This window comes from Malaya genurostris, chromosome 1 (genome assembly GCF_030247185.1).
Source record: "Malaya genurostris strain Urasoe2022 chromosome 1, Malgen_1.1, whole genome shotgun sequence".
NCBI lineage: Eukaryota > Metazoa > Arthropoda > Insecta > Diptera > Culicidae > Malaya > Malaya genurostris.
In genome coordinates this window covers 30626683-30647910 of record NC_080570.1, presented here as the reverse complement: position 1 = coordinate 30647910, position 21228 = coordinate 30626683, and the positions used below count along the sequence as shown (strand labels likewise).

Genomic DNA, 21228 nt, shown 5'->3' with positions numbered 1-21228 from the left:
CTGAGGCGGTAATGTTGATCTTAGTTCATTGTGCGAAATCTACCGTTTATTCAGAATACAGCATTAAACATGATTTAATACAATTTTTCAAATGCCAGGAAATAACAAATAAAATATCCGATATAAATGGTATTCGATCGTTAAACATTCTAGTACTCGAGCATTCAACATTACACTGGTTTCTGTTTAAAAAAGTGTTGATCCGAAAAAACCTAACCTTACTTATTTTACACACTTCTGAAGATTTTCCGTGTTTAATCGTAGTTTACACTAAAAAAAGTAGTAGTAATCCATTTGAAATCGATTTTCTTCTACTCCGAGTGTACTTTTATTGCTGATATCCGTTTGTACTATTGAGTAAACGATAAAAATGTTGCAAATCACTACTGCCGATATGAAAATTTCCGAAAGAATCCTCCTTTTCTTGGTTCCATTTTTCATTGGCAGGTGTCGCTACCGGTAAATCAGCTTTGCGACAATGTGCCAATTGAGGTTTACCCCGATCAACATTTTGCAACCGAATTATGTCTAAACTATTTCTCTTGTCGATAAATACTTGATACAGAAACTTGGTAATTTTAACCATAGTCTTTGTTAAAATACGAGTCGCGCGAAAAGTGAAACCAAAAACAACCAATCGAACCGTTAAAAGGTCACCATACGAACGAAGTCAATGAACATTTTTATCAAGATAAATTAGAGGAGGAATTCAATAAACTGAAAATGTGAAAAATAGATGATTTTTTTTTATTATAGACCCACTTCAGCACGTGCAATTATTAATGTATTGATTTTGCTTGCCGAGCCCGAGATTTTTACAGCTGAGTGTTCGCAGACCCTGTCAGCAGCGTTGCCAAACGTCGGATTTTTCTCGCTTCGCCAGACACTCTAACGAACCAGATTTTTTGCCAGAGATTTTTTTTTCCCAGATTTTACAAATTTTCCCAGATTTTACAAATTTTGTGATTTTTTGAAAGATTTTGTCAGATCTCACCAGATCTTAACGGTTTTGGCCTATATACGTTAGGTGGTGAGACCATCTTTTTTTGCTCGCTGAAATTGACGCCCGGTCGAAATATCCTTGTATATAGTTGGACCCAAACAAATTCAGATAAATTTTTGAGTCAGAGACAGATTTTTGAAATATTGAACTGGCATCCCTGCCTGTCAGCCAATTCGACCATCCCACGACAGCGTATCAAGAGGCGAAATCACCTGAAGACCTACAAGAAGCAGAAAATCTCGAAACAAGGGGCCGGAAATTGTATTCGCGTCTTTTGCAGTGTCCGGATGCATGCGTTTTGATGAACGATGAGATTTATGTAAAGGAGGACTCCAAAACCCTTCCAGGTCCAGGTACATTACTGTGGTCGTTGGGGAGGATGTGAGCGATACGGACGGGTTGATTCAAGTGGAGAAACTCGATCGAAAGATGCTGGTATGGCAAACAATATGTTTCTGTGGATTGAATTCAACCATTTTTACACTTCCGGAACTATAAATGCAGAAATCTATCGATCTGAGTGTCTCCAAAAGAGATTACTGCCTTTCTATAAGAAGCACAGTACACCTCCACTTTTTTGGCCAGATTTAGCGTCGGCTCACTATGCCAAAACAACTTTCAATTGGCTTGCGGAAAAGAGTATAAATTTCGTTGAGGAAAATATCAATCCACCAAATTGCCCTCAGTTTCGACCCATCGAACGTTACTGGGCAATCGGGGAGAGGGTCTTCAAGAAGACTGGTAAGGCAGCTCGGAACATGCAGGAGTTAAAAAAATTGGGCTGAAGCGTCCAAAAAATGCGATGCAACACTTGTCCCGAACTTGATGAAGAGCGTTCAATCAAAAGTTCGAAAATTCCTGAAGGAATAACTTAAATTTCATCCGGTTTTCATAATGCTCAGGTTTACTCTTGTACAATAAAGGATCAATTTTTAGTTTGAATAAAATATCGTTTTTTATCATAATTTGAAAGAAAAATTTGTGAATAGCTTATTTTCGATACACTCCTTACAACCACCATCTATTGTAATAACATATCTTAGCATCATTTTGTTGTAAGAATTTCATTTTATTGGTGAATACAGATTAATACATGCTTTTTATACAAAGAATACAGATTTTCTATGAAAATATCTGGCATCTCTGGTTGTTGCCAACATTACGGATGAGATGTCGTCACTCTGGTTATAGGCACTCTAGAGCAGAGCTGCTAAATGTCACTATCAACTAGCAACTTTGCACGCCGAAAATTGGAAAGCTAATGTCACTGGACTGCTGCCAACCAGGCTCTACCAATCATCATATTTTGAGTGTCCGAGAGCAGATCTGTCATAACTTAAATTCTCCTGATATTACACTCACCAGGACGCTCATTCATTGCCGATGCGATTGACAATATCTTCATTTCTCCTGTCACTGCATGATTACGATGTGACTAAATATTATTCAAGCAGCATGAACATTGAATTAAATTCATTTACACCAATAAACTCCGAAGTTCGATGACTATTTGCAAAGAACAATGAATTTTATCAATTTATGTTTATGTTTGTACTCTCATGGACTTTTTTTACTTCAACAAGGAATAGGAGAATGAGAGAGAAAACAAAAAAGTCGTCTGTCTTTGACTGAGTGTACTTCTACTTGGTCATAGAACCAAATACAATTTATAATACGGAATACTTCGACAAATTTTCAAGGACACATTTTCATCGTGCGGTACACTGTCATGATACACTGTCAGAGTGACAATGTACTTTAACGAGTTTTCTATAAAACTAGCAACACTGAAGGGTAAGAACAAGTTCACCATAGTTACTGTTTATTATAGTGAAAAATAAATAAACAAACAGTTTTTATCTGATAATCAAGATCACAAGCGGAATGTAAGTTAAACAATAATCTAGAATGGTTAAGCCACCATGAATATACTACTAGCTGTATTGATATTTGTAGATTCGTAGGTGTTTGTGTTAATTTTTCATCTTTTGTGATAGTGCCGGTGATATTTAGACTGATTGCTGCAGTTTAATACAGCAACAATAAACATAAACAAACAAGTTTGTTTTGTACCGTAGCAACTAGCATGAAGCGTTGCCAGAAACGATCTCCTTCCACATTTTCAAACTATCGCAATGAAAGGGAGTAATTTGCTAGGCTTACTTGTTCAGGCTATGAACCAAACATTGGCGGTTCGTTTGTATGGGACTTAGGGGTATTATTATTTGTATTTGATAGAACTATCGAGTATCTCATTTGACAGACACTTTGACCGTACCGATTACAGCTGACGATGATTTTGATCATTTGACATGACTGACCATTTGCAGCTCTGCTCTAGAGAAGAGCAAAAACGAGCAACTGGTGCAAGTGTAATCTATGTAGCCGATCACGTTTAGAAATAACGTCAAACGAAACTCGAAAATAGGAAAACAAATACTGTGATTCTAAGCTGGCCAAAGTGCTGAAGAAACCGAAAACAATAGTTTGTCGAGTGCTCGAAACCAGCAAAGAAACCCTGGAACCAGGGATCAACAGCTCAGCACTTTCGATCCAAGATGTGACAAGAAAGTTCCGATCCGAAAACGGATCCGTTCGTCACATCCTAGACGATGGAATCCCAAGGTTACTTCGAAGAATGCCGGAAAAAGTGTGTATTGTCGTTTATCCGCAAGGATCCGATGTGCGATGTGCGGGCGTTGAGGGGCTCCATCAAGAGGAAGATCCGAGATTTCGTACGAACTGGAACAATGGCACCTTCTCATGCGGTAACTTAAAAGTTTTTATAAAGGTTCTGTGAAGCAGCCAGTAGAAGACATTTAAATTTATTGAATCACGACTCACAGGTCTTTTTTGCGTCTTGATCGGGTACCCATCCAAATTGTCAAAGTCCATCCAGAAGTGTGCCGATGTAGTTTTAGGTATTGCGGTTCATTCTAAATTAATTCAAATCCCATATTGTGGTGGATTAACTCGGATTGAAATTGACTGGTTGATAGAATGCAGTTTCGGTTCTGGCGAGTAATTATCATTTCGAAAGCCACGGCATGCATGATTGCTTCCGGATCCGTGTAAGCTCATAATTTGCTTGTGCTGAAGTGCAACACACATGGTCACCATACTCTCGACCCCGGAGTTGCGATTTGAATATTCCTGCTCGTTGGCAGAGGTGTTTTCCAGTAGCTTGCACATGTCTATGAATAAAACACTCGACTAGAAGATTATCAATTTGCGTACCGTACTTGTTTCGTGATGTGTTATGCAATGTTGGCCTTGCCGTTCTTATGACGTACATTAAAACAACAGGAATTGCTAAGAATTAACCCACTTACATTTATTTTTTCTCTTCGACAGATATCGGCGGCGGCTATCTTTGCTTTGTGGTTTCCATCTTCTGCATAGGTGTGGTGACGGCAATCATAGGAGATGTGGCATCACACTTCGGTTGTACCCTAGGTATTAAGGATTCTGTCACTGCCATTATCTTCGTTGCGATGGGTACGAGTATACCGGGTAAGTTTCACAACCGATGGATGATGCAATCGACAATGGTTTTTTGTTTTGCTAACTCGAGGACATTGTGTTTTCTTGCTATTTTCCTGTAGACACATTCGCCAGCAAGGTTGCTGCCATTCAGGATAAATACGCCGACGCTAGTGTTGGAAACGTCACCGGCAGTAATGCCGTCAATGTGTTCCTCGGTATCGGTCTTGCCTGGACCATCGGCGCCTGCTACCACGCCTTTCATGGGCGCAATTTTGAGGTGCAGCCCGGAACGTAAGTATTGAAGCCAACCCCGGGTCATTAACAACTACTCGGCAGCAGTGTTTGGTTGTTTGTTTGTTTGTTCGCCAGACTAGTCAGCAAAGTGTTTTCCTAGAGGAAAAGTACGTGTGAACAGTTGTACTTTTTGCACATCCTAAACCGGAATTCAACTGATGATATGTGGTAATCCAATTATAGATAACGATAAAAAATTGTGTAAACAAAAAACCAAAATTTGGACAACATTATATAAAATCAGTTGTTCTAAAGGCTCTAAATGTTATCTAAAGAACTATTAAGATTACTTCTTTGCAAATCGAAGGTAAAAATCATCAGTTTAGTGAAAATCCAAAATAATTTGATTTGTTTCGTAAACTTTTCGCTGTGTGAAAACCGTTCGAGAAAATTTTTCCAAACTGTGCTAAATATCGCAGAGAATTCCACAATTTGGTCCATCTAAAAGGCAGAAATGAATCCTGTACAGCATCTTGATAGTTTCTTTCAATGAAATGAGATAATCAACGTCAAAAATCGTTTAAAATGCTAGTAGTGAAAAGGGGGAAAGTTTCACAATTCACACAATCGATCAACTATCAATTCGAATTCGAAAGTATAAAAAAACGTGTCAGTTTTATTCGTATTCGTATATAGAAATGAGTAAAACGAGTCATGATTTGCGGAAAATAATATATTTTCATGTTATGATAATACACCATGATTAAAATTTCTCGAATCATGATCCATTTGGACTGATTTCGATGAAATTTAAACGTAACGCACTTGAAGTTGTTGGGTATAACTTCAGGCGTGTTTCTGCTACGATGGTAATTTTTGCAACATAAATGCAGGCGTTTTGTGTGATTTTTGCAACGATGGTCATTGTTGCAATATAAATTAAGAGAAAAGCACGACGAACTTCTTTTTTTCTGTTTTTAAAAAACGACGACGCAAGAGATGACGTGTTTACTTGCGTTCATTATTTCAGTTTTGATTTTGTGTTTCAGAATTTAAACACATCGAACTGCATTAAAAAACACGAGTGAATCAAGCCTCTTAAAAAGAAACTCTATGTCGAATTCTTGCAAAAAATTCGTCTTTTTCATAATATTTAGGTGCATAAATACAGCTTGTGTTGTTATATCTATGAAACAAATTTATCAAAGTGGTTGAACAAAATATTTTTCTGATTTTCGTTAGATGGTGTTCCAAATTCACAATCGAAATAAACGCTAGCTCTCGGAATATTATTGTAGCAACAACGATCACATCAAATATGTAAGAATACATTCGAACAAAATGAAACATTAATGTTTGTCAAATGAAAAATGTCTCTTATGATGTCAATTTTCTGATCATTATCTTCATTTTTATGTTATGTTGGTAAAACAACAATTATTAAATTACATGCTTCAGGATCAAGTAAACATTTTCAGTAGGTCTTCCTATTCAATGTCTGATTTTTGCTTTACCATTAATCTATTAATCTATCACATCACTTGAGGCAGAGAGTTCAAAGTGATATCCGGGTAGAAAATTAGAGTTACGAGTTTTGAAAGAAATGCATTCTTCAAGTAACGCATTTTCGAACCATGATTCATTTTCGCGAGAGAAGAGTTATTGCTCATGATTTCATGATAAGTTAAAATGATTGGTTTCATGATTTTCTAATCATGACAGCAGTAACGGATTTCTTTCCGTGCGATTGTGGTTGGGAACTTGGACCTACCAACGATCTAATTTTCAGAGAGCAAACCTGCGAACCTCTGAAAAAGCAAAAATTTGATTTTCTAAAAGGGTTCCCACAAAGGGATTACCATTCCCGAAAATTGACTATTATTCAAATGTCCAAGTGCGCAATCTGATTTTTCCCGTTCCAAACTCGAAATATGCCCTATCTGCATACATGCGGCACCTGCATGGCGAATAGGATAATGAGAACTTCAACTTTACCAAATCATAACTTTGTTGTTAGTCAACCGAATTTGTTAATCATTGGAAAGGAACTACTTCCAGAAAGAATATACACTGAAAAAAAAACGAAAAATAGGGTTGTTTACTCAAAGTTATTATGAAAACTGTGGATAGATGACCTCAGAAAAAGTGAGACTTTTTACAATAATCGTAAATATGGGAAGCGGGTCATATCGCCGAAAGTCGTTTCGCCGAATAGGTCGTTTCGCCGAAAGGGTCATTTCGCCGGAAGGGTCATTTCACCGAAAGGGTAATTTCACTTAATAAACGGAAAATACCACCTACATTTGCGAAGTAGATAGACCTATGCAATTACTTTGATGCTTACTAGCTAATAGTCAACAAGTTTTCTTGGGAACTACTTTCTGAGGTTCACGAATCAATCTTTATTCAAGAGTAAAACAATCAATCATTATTCAAGAAGTACAATGGTAGGTCAACAAAACGGCCGTTAACGCTATCATCTTTCGTTTGTCTTTAATTTAAATCATTTCTAATTACGATTTCAGGATTTGGTGAAATGGCCCTTTCGGCGAAATGGCATTCAGCGAAGTGATCCATTCGGCGAAATGTCATTCGGCGAAATAACCCTTTCGGCGAAATGGCTTTCGGCGAAACGGCTTTCGGCAAAATGGCTTTCGGTGAAATGACCCTGATCCTTATACTCCTAAATATTGGAATCATTACCAGAAATACAGAGAAGAGTGACTAAAACAAGATTCAGAGTGGCGAAATAGTAGCGTGTTAGTAGTGTGTCTGTTACAATACTTAGAGTATTGGTAGCGCGTATGTGCATAAGAACGCAGGTTCGAGTCCTGTCTCTGAGCGTATCTTTTTCCAAAAAATCATCTTTTCTGTTAGTTTTTCATTCATTTGGCTTCTCCAATATATGTTTCCGCTCAGTCATTGCAAAAACTAAAATCCTAATAGTTCTTTAGAAATCTTTTGAGCCATTAGAACGGCTGATTTTGTTTAATGCTCTCCACCGTTGTTTTTTCATCAATGCAAATAACTGGCAGCTGTGACGTAATCGCTCTTGTCGGAAGCGAAACTAGCTTTGCAAACGGCACAAAATACATCTGCTCGCATTGGCGATAGAATCCAAACTGATCCAATTTTTGTTAAGAGCTTTCTTTTTACGTGATTTCGTTTGTAGCTTTTTCACTAATGGGCGGTCCTAACGGCTATAAAAATAGCCGGATACAGAATTTTAATGTCGATTATTTCATTTCGGATTTGCATAATTTATTGAAAGAAACTATTAATATGCTGTAGGGATTTGTTTCTAGCATTCAGAAGGACCAAATTGAGGAACTCACTACGATATTCAACACTTTTCGGAACTTTTTTCTCGAACGATTTGTTGTACAGCAGCAGATATTTTGTTCTCTTCCTTAGAACGCGTTCTGATTGGTTGGTGTTGACATGGGTCAAATGAAACAGGTGTTTCAATAGTGTACTATTGACATACTTCAACGCTGTTGCTATACACGTTTAAGTTGAAAAATTTCGATTCTATTGGTAGTTAGATTATATAAATTCTTTCACGGATCACTGAGCTATGAGCTTTAAAAATACGAGGAGGCAAACGCGCTCTATGAATTATCCTCTATGATACTCGTTTATACCAAACATTTCAGAAAAGTTTAATTTTGAATTATTTGAGATTATGTCACAAAACTGATATTTTCATCATAAAATTGTGATCATATTTCCGATGGCGTGTAGCAAAAAATATGTTGATTCGTTAGATACAACAAGAAATATTCACGATCAAAAACTTATCACTTTGAAAAGGCACCCCATAGTAAAGTAAGTCGTATTCACGACAAAAAAGAATTTCTTTTGATCTTATCGTTTCAGCCAATTTTAAGATATTTGGAATTGATTTCGGAAATTTCATGTAAACCGGTGATTATTCAAAATGGTAAATTATCATACTTTCACCATCATCTTTACGTTTCGTCTTAGACTCGACAGTGCATAGCAGTTTATGTTGAACTGTTATGCCACCTGCACTCCAACATAAACCGCCGAGGCTAAACCGAAACGTAAACATAAAGAAATTGGTTATGTACCCTAGCACAAACAAGGTTAATTCCTAAATAACTTCCAATGCCGGCCGGCACCACTCACCCAGCAACCGCTTTACGCAATTAAGATGATCCCAAAATGTTGACAGTGAAGGGTTTCATGCAGTAAAAAGCATTCGAACGGAGAGGTTGTTTTTCGAGACGAAGACAACTGTAAGCTGCAGGTAGATAACCTGTTGGTGCTAGTCGCAAAGGCTGCTGCAAAGCCAATATTCGGGGCGATTCCAGTTTCAGTGGAATAGTGGAACTCACTTCACTGCGAAAGATGGCCTAAACGATCTGAGAACTGTTTCATTCTGTAGGTTCATGCGTAATCCTACTTTTTCTGAATTGTAAAACCAGTATATGATAGATTTTCGAGTGGAGTTTACTAATAGAAAATTCAAATAATTTTCGTACGCTGTACATTCCGAAATAATTCTATGTTAGTGAAATTGAAATTTTAATATTCTGTCGATTTATAATTGATGTCCTGTAGGAAAGCCGAAAATTGATTATTGCTTGTAAAACAAAAAGCAAGCAATGTATTATTTCTAAATTGTAGTTCAGACAAAAGTTTAATTTTTTATTTCTTACTTTTTGTGAGATCTGTATAAATCTGTATTAAATTGAGAAAATCTGTACTCTGTATTAAATCTGTATGAGCATGTAAAAATCTGTATAATACGTAATGTTGGTAACAATTCAAAACATTCCATTAGCTTCACATTGAATTAACAGGTCATTTTGCTCGTTTGGAACTGGTAGCTGTCATTCCAAACGAACAGCTGTCGTCACTCTGATTATAGTCACTCTAAGCTGAATGTAAACAAAAGATGACGGATAACACATAGTGTGGCCAAAAACTTTTTTCCATTCTATGGTTTGAATCACTGTATCTTGCAAACCAACACTTTTAACGTAATGTTCTCTAAACTGTATTCTATCAATCAAATACAAAATCACTACTGATTTTTTTTTTGTTTTCAAAAAAATAAAATTTATTTCACCATTTCAGACTGGCCTTCTCGGTGACCCTGTTCTGTACGGAGGCTTTCATCGCGATATTTGTGCTGATGTTACGCCGAAATCCGAAGATCGGCGGCGAACTGGGTGGTCCCAAAAAGCCGAAATACCTCACGGCCTGCGTCCTGTTTTCGCTGTGGGTCATGTATCTGGTGATGAGCAGTTTAGAGGCATACGGAGTCATCAAAGGGTTCTAAAATGCTGCTGCTGCTGCGGCTTTTGTCAACGCAAAACAAGCTGACCAGGCACCGCACACAGGCACACACACACACGTACAGACACTTACTCATTCGCAGCACCGACAGTATATCGATTCCATGTTATTTCCTGCTTCCTTTATACTTTGAATCGTCCATGCGAAGAAGAGCACATCTCCTGGAGGATGAAACCATAAATTAGTGTGCCAACCAGTAGGTACCGTGAAGAATAACCCAACGTGTTATAGCTATCGACCAGACCAGAGTCAAAAAGTCAACCATTTGTTTAAGCTATTTATTTGAAACTTGTAGTGATTAAGATGGGACACTTGTTATCTACTAAGAAGCGAACAGCAACAGAAAACAGTTACTTAAAAAACCGGGTTTTGTCGAGTGGAAAACCTCCAGAATAATACTAAAACCATTCACGGGACATCGCAAGTGAATCACAAGACATTTTAGTTTACTAGCTGTATTGTTGATAATTTGTAAGAGTATATTAATTAGTGAAGTGGAAGCTGGAGGCTCCTCGAGGACTAGGTTCCTGCGACGGTGGATGCCAGTTTCCACTTCCTTGCTCTGTTGAACCGACAACCAAACAAAATGAGAATGCCAAATTGTTAAGGATTACGACTATTTAAGGATGCATCTATATATAGAGAGAGACTGTACAGATGATGTACTGTTTAATTAGGATAATAAATGATACCAACAGGTTCGGCTATTGAACAAAAACTAGTGCGAATAATAAGATATTCTGAGACGGATGTGAGACGTAGACAACTTTTATGCCGAGATTGGCTCTGTAACTGCTTTGGTATTAGGCTTTAGCATTGATTCTAGTCAAACCTTGAATGTATTTTCTTTTGGTGTCACACTCTCGCGATTTCTGTACTGTATATAGATAGTTATACTTATCGTTTACCGGTTCTATAGATTTTTGATTTTTTCACTATCCAAGTCATAGAAGTGTTGCCAGAACACCGCAATCTACAATCATGCGCCTACTTCGATCACTATCGGTATGGAATGCAGACGAAAACCTTTATTTATGAAGAGCGATGAAGACATATCTTATGTGATGATTTGTAGCGATTGCTTCTAGCTTCCCATTGTCTTAGAGAAAGGGAAACAGAGTCTGCAAGTTGCGAATTTAATTACATATGAAACAAGGAAATTAAATGGTCCAACAATCCAGGTAGTATCAAATAGCGTTTAGTGTGATACTCACCAGTCAAAACCCAATTTACAGATTGGAATTTGTATGTACCAGTAGCAACATTCTGGTCGAAATTTCAGCTCTCATATCATCGCCACGTACTGACGCATTTAAAATGTTTTTTTATTTCTGTTTGGATCGTATTTTCTCACACGCGAAATCGAAGGAAACGTAAATCAGTCTGATGATAGTTCGTTTAAAATTTAGAACCTTTTCGAAAATGACATTAAAATTTATCTAGCAGATATTTCCGTACCGAACAAAAAATAAGCATTAAAAATTTGGGCTACACGTTCGTCACATCTGCTCAATTGATTAGCGCCATAACTCAGTTTAATATTTAAGAATTTTTCCCAATTTAAGGCGAGAGTTCAGCTGACAGAATGAGATTTTTTATGTTTTTAATAAAATTCTACTTTTCTGATTTCATGTCAGTGCAGAGTAACTGCATAAAACTACAAAAAAAATCCTTTCAGTTGAACCAAAGTTACTGCACACTTAGATATAGTATTGGTGTTCGGTCAATTTTTTACCGAAAACTTTCGGTAAATATCAGAAATGACAAATTTTCCAGCGTCTAAAACATTTCTAAGGCCAATATCTTAATCCGAAAAGCCTTCCAACTTTCGATCAAATACATAATCGTAATAAACATTAACCTTACCGAACCGTCCGTTAATGATTTTGCGTTTACATAATTGTTCGGTAGCTTTTGACAGATCAATAAAACGTTCAGTGCCGAACACTTCGCAATCAACGAACGCACTCTTACCGAACAGTTAAATACTCGGTAAAAAATTACCGAATTCCGTCGAACAGTCTAAGTGTGTAGAATGAAAAGTTAAACTTTCTTACGACACTTCCACCCAACTGCTTTACCAACTGAAACAAATACCGTCAGAAAACAAAATCGCAACAGTGAAGATATTAACTGGATATTCAACTTGCTCTATACGATCGGCGAGTTTAATGATTTTGACAGACCGCAACTGTCAGTTTTAGTTTGTTGGTTAACAATATGCTACAATCGAAAAGATAATCAGATCGGAAAACAATTCAATCGCGCGAAAAAAAAAGTTCTTATTCTTCCATTTAGAAACCACGTTAGGGGTAAGAGTATTTAGTTGTTAAAAGTCGGTTAATCACTTTTTAGACCATTACACACGTTGTCGAGTATAGAAAAATGAACAAAACAAAACAATATTGCTAAGAGAAACGTCCACGCCACGTGTAAGCGAGAAAAACCTCTAGTTTTGTATAAGTATATTCTAAAACAGCGAAACAGCGAAATCGTTTTCATATGCCATAGCAGTGTATTTAATTTAGTTAACAGTAGGAAACTAGCGCTACTTACAGACAAAACAAATGTTCGAAGACGAAGGTAGGAACCGTTCTGGTTCTAAATGGCCACACACAGTTTCTGGAAACCGTCACCAGTGTTATCAAGACAGATTTGTTTACGAAATGCTTGTCGCTCGTGATCTTGCAGTGAATCATTTTATACACCGAAACTTCCTAAGTGTCCCGAAGTGTAGCGTTTGAGAAAATTATAGTCCTGCTACCGAGACCCCAAAGTGAAAGTGTATATCATTTTTCCCTCGCCTGCCGGGACGTAGATAATTTGAAGAAAACAATTTGTTACACTGCAGAGTGCACTGCGGTATTTCGTTGTTTGTTGACAGATTCACTTAACCGTAAAACATGGAAAAGAGAAATTTAGAACAGCAATTAATCAAGCTAACTGTTTAGAGAACGAATGAAAGAGATCAAAATAAAATCTATATTTTTATAAGATACACACAAACAGATGCAGCAAAACGGATTTAGAGCAACAACCACCTGATTGTGAAAAAATCACTCTGTTGTTAAAAAAAACAAAACATTTTTCCGAACATAACAACTCTAAATGTTCCCTTCCTAATCCAAAATAGCAAATCTTATTCATACCAATCAATGGATCATGTTTGGTCGCCTAGATATACAGAAAATCGAATCCCTTCGTACTTCAACTGTATGTGACAGTAGAGACCTACAACACTTAACATAAGAATGGAAATTGCTGTTTATCCAGTATGCCTGTTAAAATTATGCTGTAATCAATCGTATAGGAACGAATGTTTGAAACCGAAGGTAAGCAACCAAATGTAACTATCTTCCAACTAGAAAGTGGAGCAAATATATCGAACCCAATCAAACAGAAATCTATCAACAGTGTACTGAATGTCGTACTACTAGTTACTAGAAAAAGAAAAAAAAGGGAGTAGAGAAAAAATACACTCCTATTTCCGATCTACCTAAGCTAAATCGAATGTACGTTTTTTTTCTGTTTTTTCTATTCTAATCCTTCTAAACCGCTAGTCAGTAAACATTACGACCACACATTCAACTAGAAGAAAAGCGAAATTCTAATCCTGCCCATTTTTCGGCTAACATAATCATGTACATCAAAACAACAAAAAAAAAATCAATCAGAATAGACACTACGCTGTATATCTGTTAAGGAAACCTCTATTTGTACTCTCTTCCTTAGAAATATCCCCGTAGATATCACTTTCTCTTCGATCTCCTCTATCTATACCAATCTATTGCTCAAATCAAGCGTGCAAGAATAAAATTAAACATTTACTCCCATCAAACTTGACACAACCTTACCTAACATAATCCTTGTAGTCGTGACATAACAATGAAAATGAGCAAACTACAGCCAAAAACCACGAAGCGCAGTTCAAGAAATACACACAGATCGGAAACCGGTGAAAATACAAAAGTATCCCCATACAAGTGCTGTTAGAACTGATGCAACATCCCACCTCGGTTCATCTACTGAGCGAAGCAGACAACGCGGTTGTATCAAAACTCTATAGTGAAACACAGCCGAAAACCATTGTCATGATTGGGCTAAAGAAAAAATATAAAAAAAGAGTCAGATCCTGATGTGAAACAATCAATAAACAGAGCAAAAATTCCGTTGGAGAGATGAGTAACAGTAGAGAGAAAAATACAAAAGTAATAAATTACAAATTTTCGATCGCGTTTTTCTTTCGGTTAATGTCACAAACAAACGGGGAAAAAAACATTCCTTTCCAAATTACAATACGTTGTTTTTGTGCAAATGAATTTTCACTCGTTTCGAAGTGGTTTGAAATCTGGCATCCCTGGTTCACAATACATAAACTTTCACTATGCAGTCGGCTGTTGCATTGGAAACGAGCTCTCGCTGATTAAAAGCGTCAAACAGCTTTCCGAAGCTTTATTTACGGTTGAATAAAATAATCCAAACCTAATGAATAATAATCATTCCAAACAGTTACGCAAATGCTAGATGTCTCTGGGAAGCGTTTTTTTTTTTGTAATAATTCTAAATCCGGCCAACTCCTGCCCAGTTAACTCGTCTGGAATTTGATTCGGAACTCAGTATGATTTCCAAATGGATTCCGAATTTGATCACGAATACTACACACACTAATGTCGTTTTCGCTTGAGAAAACTGAAACTGATCCAGGGTAGTTTCATCAAACAAACACTTTTCACGAAACTGTATTGATTTCGTACTTAGCAACGGGGGTTTTAACAAACCTGATATAAACATCAGGTTGGGAACTGACTCGATTTTCAGTTCAACAACGTTAAAACTACGTTCAAACAAACGGTTTGACAGCAGTTAGGGTGGCAACTGGGTTAGGCTTGGTATCAAGCGAAAACGAAATAAATTTCATTCCGTTTTTTTTTAACTTTTGACGACTTCAGAACAGCCGAACTACCGAACATTCTCATTCTACTGATATATTACTTTCACTGAAAAATTCAGCTACCGGTGTTCGAACAGATATGAGATCGGTAATCCAATTTAAGTGTGCACATTTTACTCTGAATAATCTTTTGCTCAACAGATTGTGCCGTATATGGAGATAGTTTTGGTTTCGGTTAAACGGAATTTGCAAACCTAGAACCGATTCTCGGGCTCGGCATAATGAAATGCCGAATTAGATCACCAACATGACTTTTTTACTTTTTATTTTTTGCTTTTTACTCTTTACCGAGTTAAGTTGAAATAATATTCTGATGTCTTGGTAAGGAGCATAATAATTCCGCATATTCCGGCTCATTTGAAGGTTATACGGATGGAAAGTTATTCGGGCTCATTTTGCACTGAAAATAAAGTGATACGGTGGAAACTGGGTTAGGTTTGGCATCAAGTGAAAAGCGACATAAGCCTGAATTCTGGAAAAAAATTAAAAATAATTATGAGACTACGTAGACTTTTGGTGAAACCTTTTATAATGATGATTAATAAAGACAAAAAATCCAAAGAAATATAATTTCTCCTAATGAAAAGGGCTAATAGTTCAATGAAAATAGCAATGCTCTAATGCTTAAAGCTAAATGTTTTAGTTACGCCATCCTATAGCTATAGATCTAATTGTACGTTAAAGAAATGTTTGAAGGAAGTATTGTGCAGCACTGAACATTCTAGCTAAAGTTGTCTAAATTTTATACAGACAAGTGTTTCGCATAGAACGGGTGGCCAAAGCTAACAGAATATGATGGACATCCTCATTCATCGTCAGTCAATAAATTAGCTTGAAATAGAAGGCCAAATCTATTGTACCATACTTTTTTTTCATGATTAAATGCGATTACACCCATGAGCTCAATAATGTGTAATAGCAGCAAAGTTCCGTAAATGAACATCATGCGTGCATTATTTTATGTAGGGTAACGGCTCCCTATTTCAGCTGAGCTTCTATTTCCATCTCGTCACTTCACCTCATTACTCACTTTTCAATTTAGGACACATTTTCGTCTCAAGATTTACAGTTCGTCATGTTTCTAAATATCTACTAATCGATTCGTCTCGAAACATGATCACTATTTCGCACAATTACTCTACGATTGAATGCTGGATGACTGCATAATTAGTAATGTTCACTTGCCACTTGTTTAATTAGCGATTAAAAACATCAAAAATTACCCGACAAGCGATACAAGGCTTCAAAAATATGAGATGAAAGTTTTTCACATAGTTCACTTGATTACGCTTTGTTTTCATCTCATTTGGTTTCGCAAAGTTGCCAAGTTTTCTAATAGTGTTACAAAAAAAATTGTTTTCCTTCTTCAAATTATCATCAACAAATAGTTTTTGGTATCCGTGACATTAGTTTAATTATATCATAGATATTTATATATAAATAAATCTGTTTCGGATTCTAATATTACCAAATAGAGCTTGTTAAATACGAATCAAATGACCATTGTGGCAAATCTAGTAGCACTAGGCTCTTTCCGCTATACGTCACCATAACACTGTGTGTGTTTCATCAGCTGTGCACAGAGATGCCAGATATTTTCATAGGAAATATGTATCTGCTCTATCTGTTTTCACTAATAAAATGAATCAGTTCAAATTGGTTTAAAATTTTAATATAAATGTTTATCAGTGTTCATCATCAAATATTTGCACAAAAGATTTCCATTTTAATATGTGATTTGTCAGTTGATTAATAAACTTTTAAATAAGTACTTTAGTCCCTAAATCAGATTTTAAGGTAACGTCCTTACAAATGAGATGAGATAGGGAGCTCTTACCCTACGTACGTACGTGAATAAGTCTAGACGGGTCACATTGTGGACCTGCTGATTAGACACACATCATATTTCACAGCCAATGTCATCACAATCGATCGGATTCAAATTGAGGTGCTCGATATTGATTTTTATGAAGGTATCACCTTGGGTTTTATTCAAACGCCGCAAGTGTCCTGTCGACAGTTACAATTGTTAGGTCCATTCAGGCTGACCGCATCGTCCGAGGAGACGACTGACGAGACGGACCCGTTTGGTGTCAATTGGAAAAGAATAAATTCCGAAAGGATCCGCCTGTCTGTTCAACAGTTTGTGTTGAGAAAAATCCGAATGAATTTATGAACAAACAGTGGGCGGAGAAGCCGAGAACAACCGGTGCGGAAATTCTCACCCTAATTGGTTCGTGATGAATTGTTGAGTAGCAAACAGTCACTTTTCCCGCCGGTGCGGCTTCACAAGCAAAACTAAAAGAGGGTTTGTTTGGTGTCGCCTCCGTCCGGTACCTGTCCGAGCTGCAGTCATACGATTTGACGCCACCTGACTTCGGTTCGGTTCCAGGTAGAGGAATTCGCTAGCTTTCTTGGGTAGTAATTTTGCTGTCTGCCGACTTGCATCGCTTTGCCGGCTAGAATGGAAAAGGATTTGCGGTGAAAACCAAATAAGGGTTTCTGAATTTGGCTCGAATTGACTAAAACAGTGTCTTGCAAGGAGTGTTCAAAGTCACATCGCTTCCGTCAGATCACCAAAACTTAGTTGGTCCGGAAAGCTGCTGAGGAAACATTCGCGGTTTGTGTGCGGCTCATGGAAGCAGGACAGCTCGAATCATAATATTAAAACTGTGAAAAAATATGAATAATTTAGTGCGTGTTTTAAATTATGCAACCTTCCTGGTTTTAGTCTGTGGAAGCCCGTTGTACTATGAAAAGTAAGTTTTTTTTTGGAAAATTTGTAAAAAGTGTATTTACGCTGTTCTTTTTCGACCACAGGCCCACGGTGGTTGTCAACAAAGTTGAATTTACGGATTCTGGCATCGTCGACCTACAACGAATCAATAATCTACTGGATTTTGATACACCGGAACGGAATGTGACGGAGGTCAGTTCTGTTGATGTGACCGAAAATGAAATTGCTGATATTGATTCCCGGGTAAAAAATAGTAAACTGCTTAGTACAGGACCGGTCAGTGTAATTTCTAATGCGAAAAAAGATTTAGTGAACAATGTGACGATGTTTGAGTCTACTGAAGCGTTTTCTGTAGTGCCAGTTGGAAGTATTCCTAGTGAACAAACAACTGAAGTGTTTTCGGAAAGTACAACAGTAAAAGAAGTAATTTCAGTTCCAAACAGTGCCGCCAAATACACCGAAACCACAATCAATCCTACCACCGAAATGGTCACAGTAACGGAAAGTTCCATAACCGAACAAAATTTGAGTAAGCTAGCGTCAGACGATACAACAACTGTTACTAGCTCCAGCGAAGAAATTGATATTGCTGAAAAGATAACTACAACAGAGATTACAAAGATAAGCGATGCTGAAATAACCACAACTACTGAGAATGATTTCCTCGGAGGGAGTCCTACAACAACCGAAGCTAGTGCCATAAAATCTGAAGACATTGTCGGTGAAGTCACGGAATATTCGTCGACCACATTTTCCGCCGAGGCAACCGAATTGATTCACGACATAACTATTACGACCACGACTCCAGAAATCAGAAATGAGAGAATCGCACCCGTCACCGATGCTGCAGAACTCACTGTTCTGGAAATTTCTACTACTACGGAGACTCTTTCCCTACTCGGTAATCCTACTGGCAAAATTTATACAATGACTTCTGATACCAGTTCAGAAACAGGAACAACAACAGAAATAATTACTTCGGTACTAACAACTGATTCGGCAAGTAGCTACGAAGATGCGATGATCACTGCAAAGGAATCTACTACTTCTCATGACACTGCCATTCCTGACATTTTCACAGAAACTCCAAAACTCTTTGCACACGAAACGGTAACTGTAACTAATAAAAATCTGGCAGCCACAACTTTGAGATTTCCAACCGCTTCGGAAGAGGCTAAAGAATCTATCAAAGGAGAAAACATGATCGAATTGCCGATAACTAGCACACAATTGTATGACACCACTACTAGTGATGAGAGTACCACACAAAATACTATTGCTAGTACAACAGAAACTCCCATTTCGACCAACCGCGTTTTAACAGATGAAAACTTCACCACTACCGAAGCGGTTACTCCATTTGAGGGAAAATCTAGTGAAAAAACTGAAATTACCGCCAAGAATTTTCCATCAGATAGTTTGGAAACTATGTTAAAATCAAAATCAATCGATACAATGGCAACAACAATGAAGATTACTTCGAATGAAGATGACATAATCGCTTCTGATTATACCGCGAATGTTGCTTCAACTATCACCGGGAGCCTTTTGGAAACTTTACCGACTACCGAAAGCACACCAACTGACAGTAGCACTGTCACTAGCTCTGAAGATGTGACAGTTCGTAAACAGTTGGTAAGCACTGTTTTGGATACATCAACTGAAGTAGTTTTGGTTGATCAAACAACTACTGTTTCAACGTTGGAAACCACTACAAATTGGTATGATACTTCGTCAAGTGAAGAGAATACCAGCACCACTGAAATCGATCTACCAACTTATACGAATAGTTCTACGACAACCAAAATAGTTACAGCTGATAATCGTCTTACTACAACTGAAGCCAATATTGAAATTTGGCCAACTACCAATGTTCTCGGTATTACCACTGCCAAAGCTAGTATTTCAGTGATTTCAGATAATACTAGTCTAGAAGAAACAATCAATAGTGAAGCCCGTACGACTACAGAAATTTCCGTTTCTACCGATTCGGAACTATCAAGCGGAGACGAAGATACAATGACTACTACTTCTCTTATGACTACCGATCTTGAAACTCGCACAACTTTAATACCACTTGCTGATGAAAGAATTACTACCACCCAAGTTAGTCCAACTTCTCGACTTTCGAACCGTGGAGATACTACAGCTGTTGAAGTTAGCTCGGCTATTGCAAGCATAGCAACTACAACTTATAGAAACCCTGCTGATTCAGTTGTAACCGAGGAACCTATCGATAGAAGAAACATGGCTGCAGTGACAATAACCACAACAAGCGATGAAAATTCCGATGAATATTTAGTTACCAGTGCAACAGAAACCGATTCCCATATTTCCATATCAACAAACCGTATCTTAACCGATGAAATTCCTGCAACTACAGAAATAGCTGAAGTTATTACCTCAAAAGCTGCGAATATCAATAAAGTTGAAATGTTATTAAAATCGAGTTCAGCTGATGAAGAAAATACAGCCACAACTGAAGTGACTACTTCGAACGGTATGAACTCTATAAGTACGACAACCCTTGAAACTGGTACGAGTCAGGAAACATCTACCAAAACCAAAACTGTAGCTCAAATAACCACAATTGTGTCGCCAAACACTACTGGTAGTTGGTATGATTCAATGACTAACGAGGAGATTGCAAGTACCACAGAAGTCGACATATCCACTTCTACGGAAAGACATTCAGATACAAGAATATCTGCCATCGACGATACAACTGCTATTCTTGAAAACAGAAACCCTCATGGTTCCACCATAACCGGTAATGTCACGGAAACCGTTATTCTAGAAACAACAACATATGCAGAAACAAAACACGCAACGGATTACGAAGTTACTACAACTGTAAGAGCAAGTTCGCTAGTTGTCGAAGCCCCCGAATCCACGGGTTCCGGAAATACTGCGGTCAGCATAACAGCAACGACCTCCCGATCCATAATGACACCGGTCTCCTCTACGATCGTTACCAGAACTTCTAGCTCTACCAGTGGGACTACACTGGTAGAAAAATCTGCCAGATCAGCCGAAGTGACACCGACTGTTCCGGCAGCTGCGAATATTCCGTCCAGTGGTTTTATCTGCATATGGCTGACAGTACTCCTGATAATGTTCAGAATAGCTTACTGAACTCACAACCGAAATGTTCAAGTAACTATGTCAATGTTCAAAGTTTACGGTTCTGTTTTAGTATATGTCATTGTTAGCTCGTATTTTAATGAAATTACACTTTTTAAAGTCATTGATTCGTTAGCTTTTTTTTTTTTTTTTTTGTTTTCAATTATAGAGGCTTTAACATCTTAGGTCATTCGCCTCTTCGGACCAGAAAAACTTTCTGACCCTATATGTGCGGGGTTGGGAATCGAACCCAGGCGGGCTGCGTGAAAGGCATCGACTATCCCATCACGCTATACCCGTCCCCATTTGTTAGCTTTTTCTCCAGATGTTTCTAGCGGTATTTGGATCTAATAGACCGAAAGAGAT

At 37.6% G+C, this 21228-nt stretch overlaps 2 protein-coding genes across 9 annotated transcripts in view; both read left to right on the top strand.

Annotated features, from left to right (window-relative positions):
• LOC131435824 (sodium/calcium exchanger 1) overlaps positions 1–14274 on the top strand; it is a 367945-nt gene extending 353671 nt beyond the window's left edge. For all 8 annotated transcript variants that reach the window (XM_058604051.1, XM_058604067.1, XM_058604058.1 and 5 more), the window contains 3 exons: positions 4358–4516; positions 4609–4780; positions 9830–14274. In XM_058604051.1, the coding sequence (XP_058460034.1) occupies positions 4358–4516; positions 4609–4780; positions 9830–10034 (536 nt within the window). In that variant the 3' untranslated portion in view covers positions 10035–14274. The remainder of the gene's footprint in view (positions 1–4357; positions 4517–4608; positions 4781–9829) is intronic.
• A 3410-nt stretch (positions 14275–17684) lies between these two features.
• Positions 17685–20874, top strand: LOC131428171 (uncharacterized). Its single transcript, XM_058591927.1, has 2 exons — positions 17685–17761; positions 17823–20874. Exons 1-2 carry the CDS (start codon positions 17685–17687, stop codon positions 20872–20874), a joined length of 3129 nt encoding a protein of 1042 aa, XP_058447910.1.
• The last annotated feature ends 354 nt before the right edge of the window (positions 20875–21228 follow it).

Coding starts and splice junctions, on each gene's coding strand:
- LOC131428171 (XM_058591927.1), top strand. CDS start 17,685: ATGAATAATTTAGTGCGTGTTTTAAATTATGCAACCTTCCTGGTTTTA. Junction 17,762..17,822: donor AGCCCGTTGTACTATGAAAA/GTAAGTTTTTTT, acceptor TTTCGACCACAG/GCCCACGGTGGTTGTCAACA.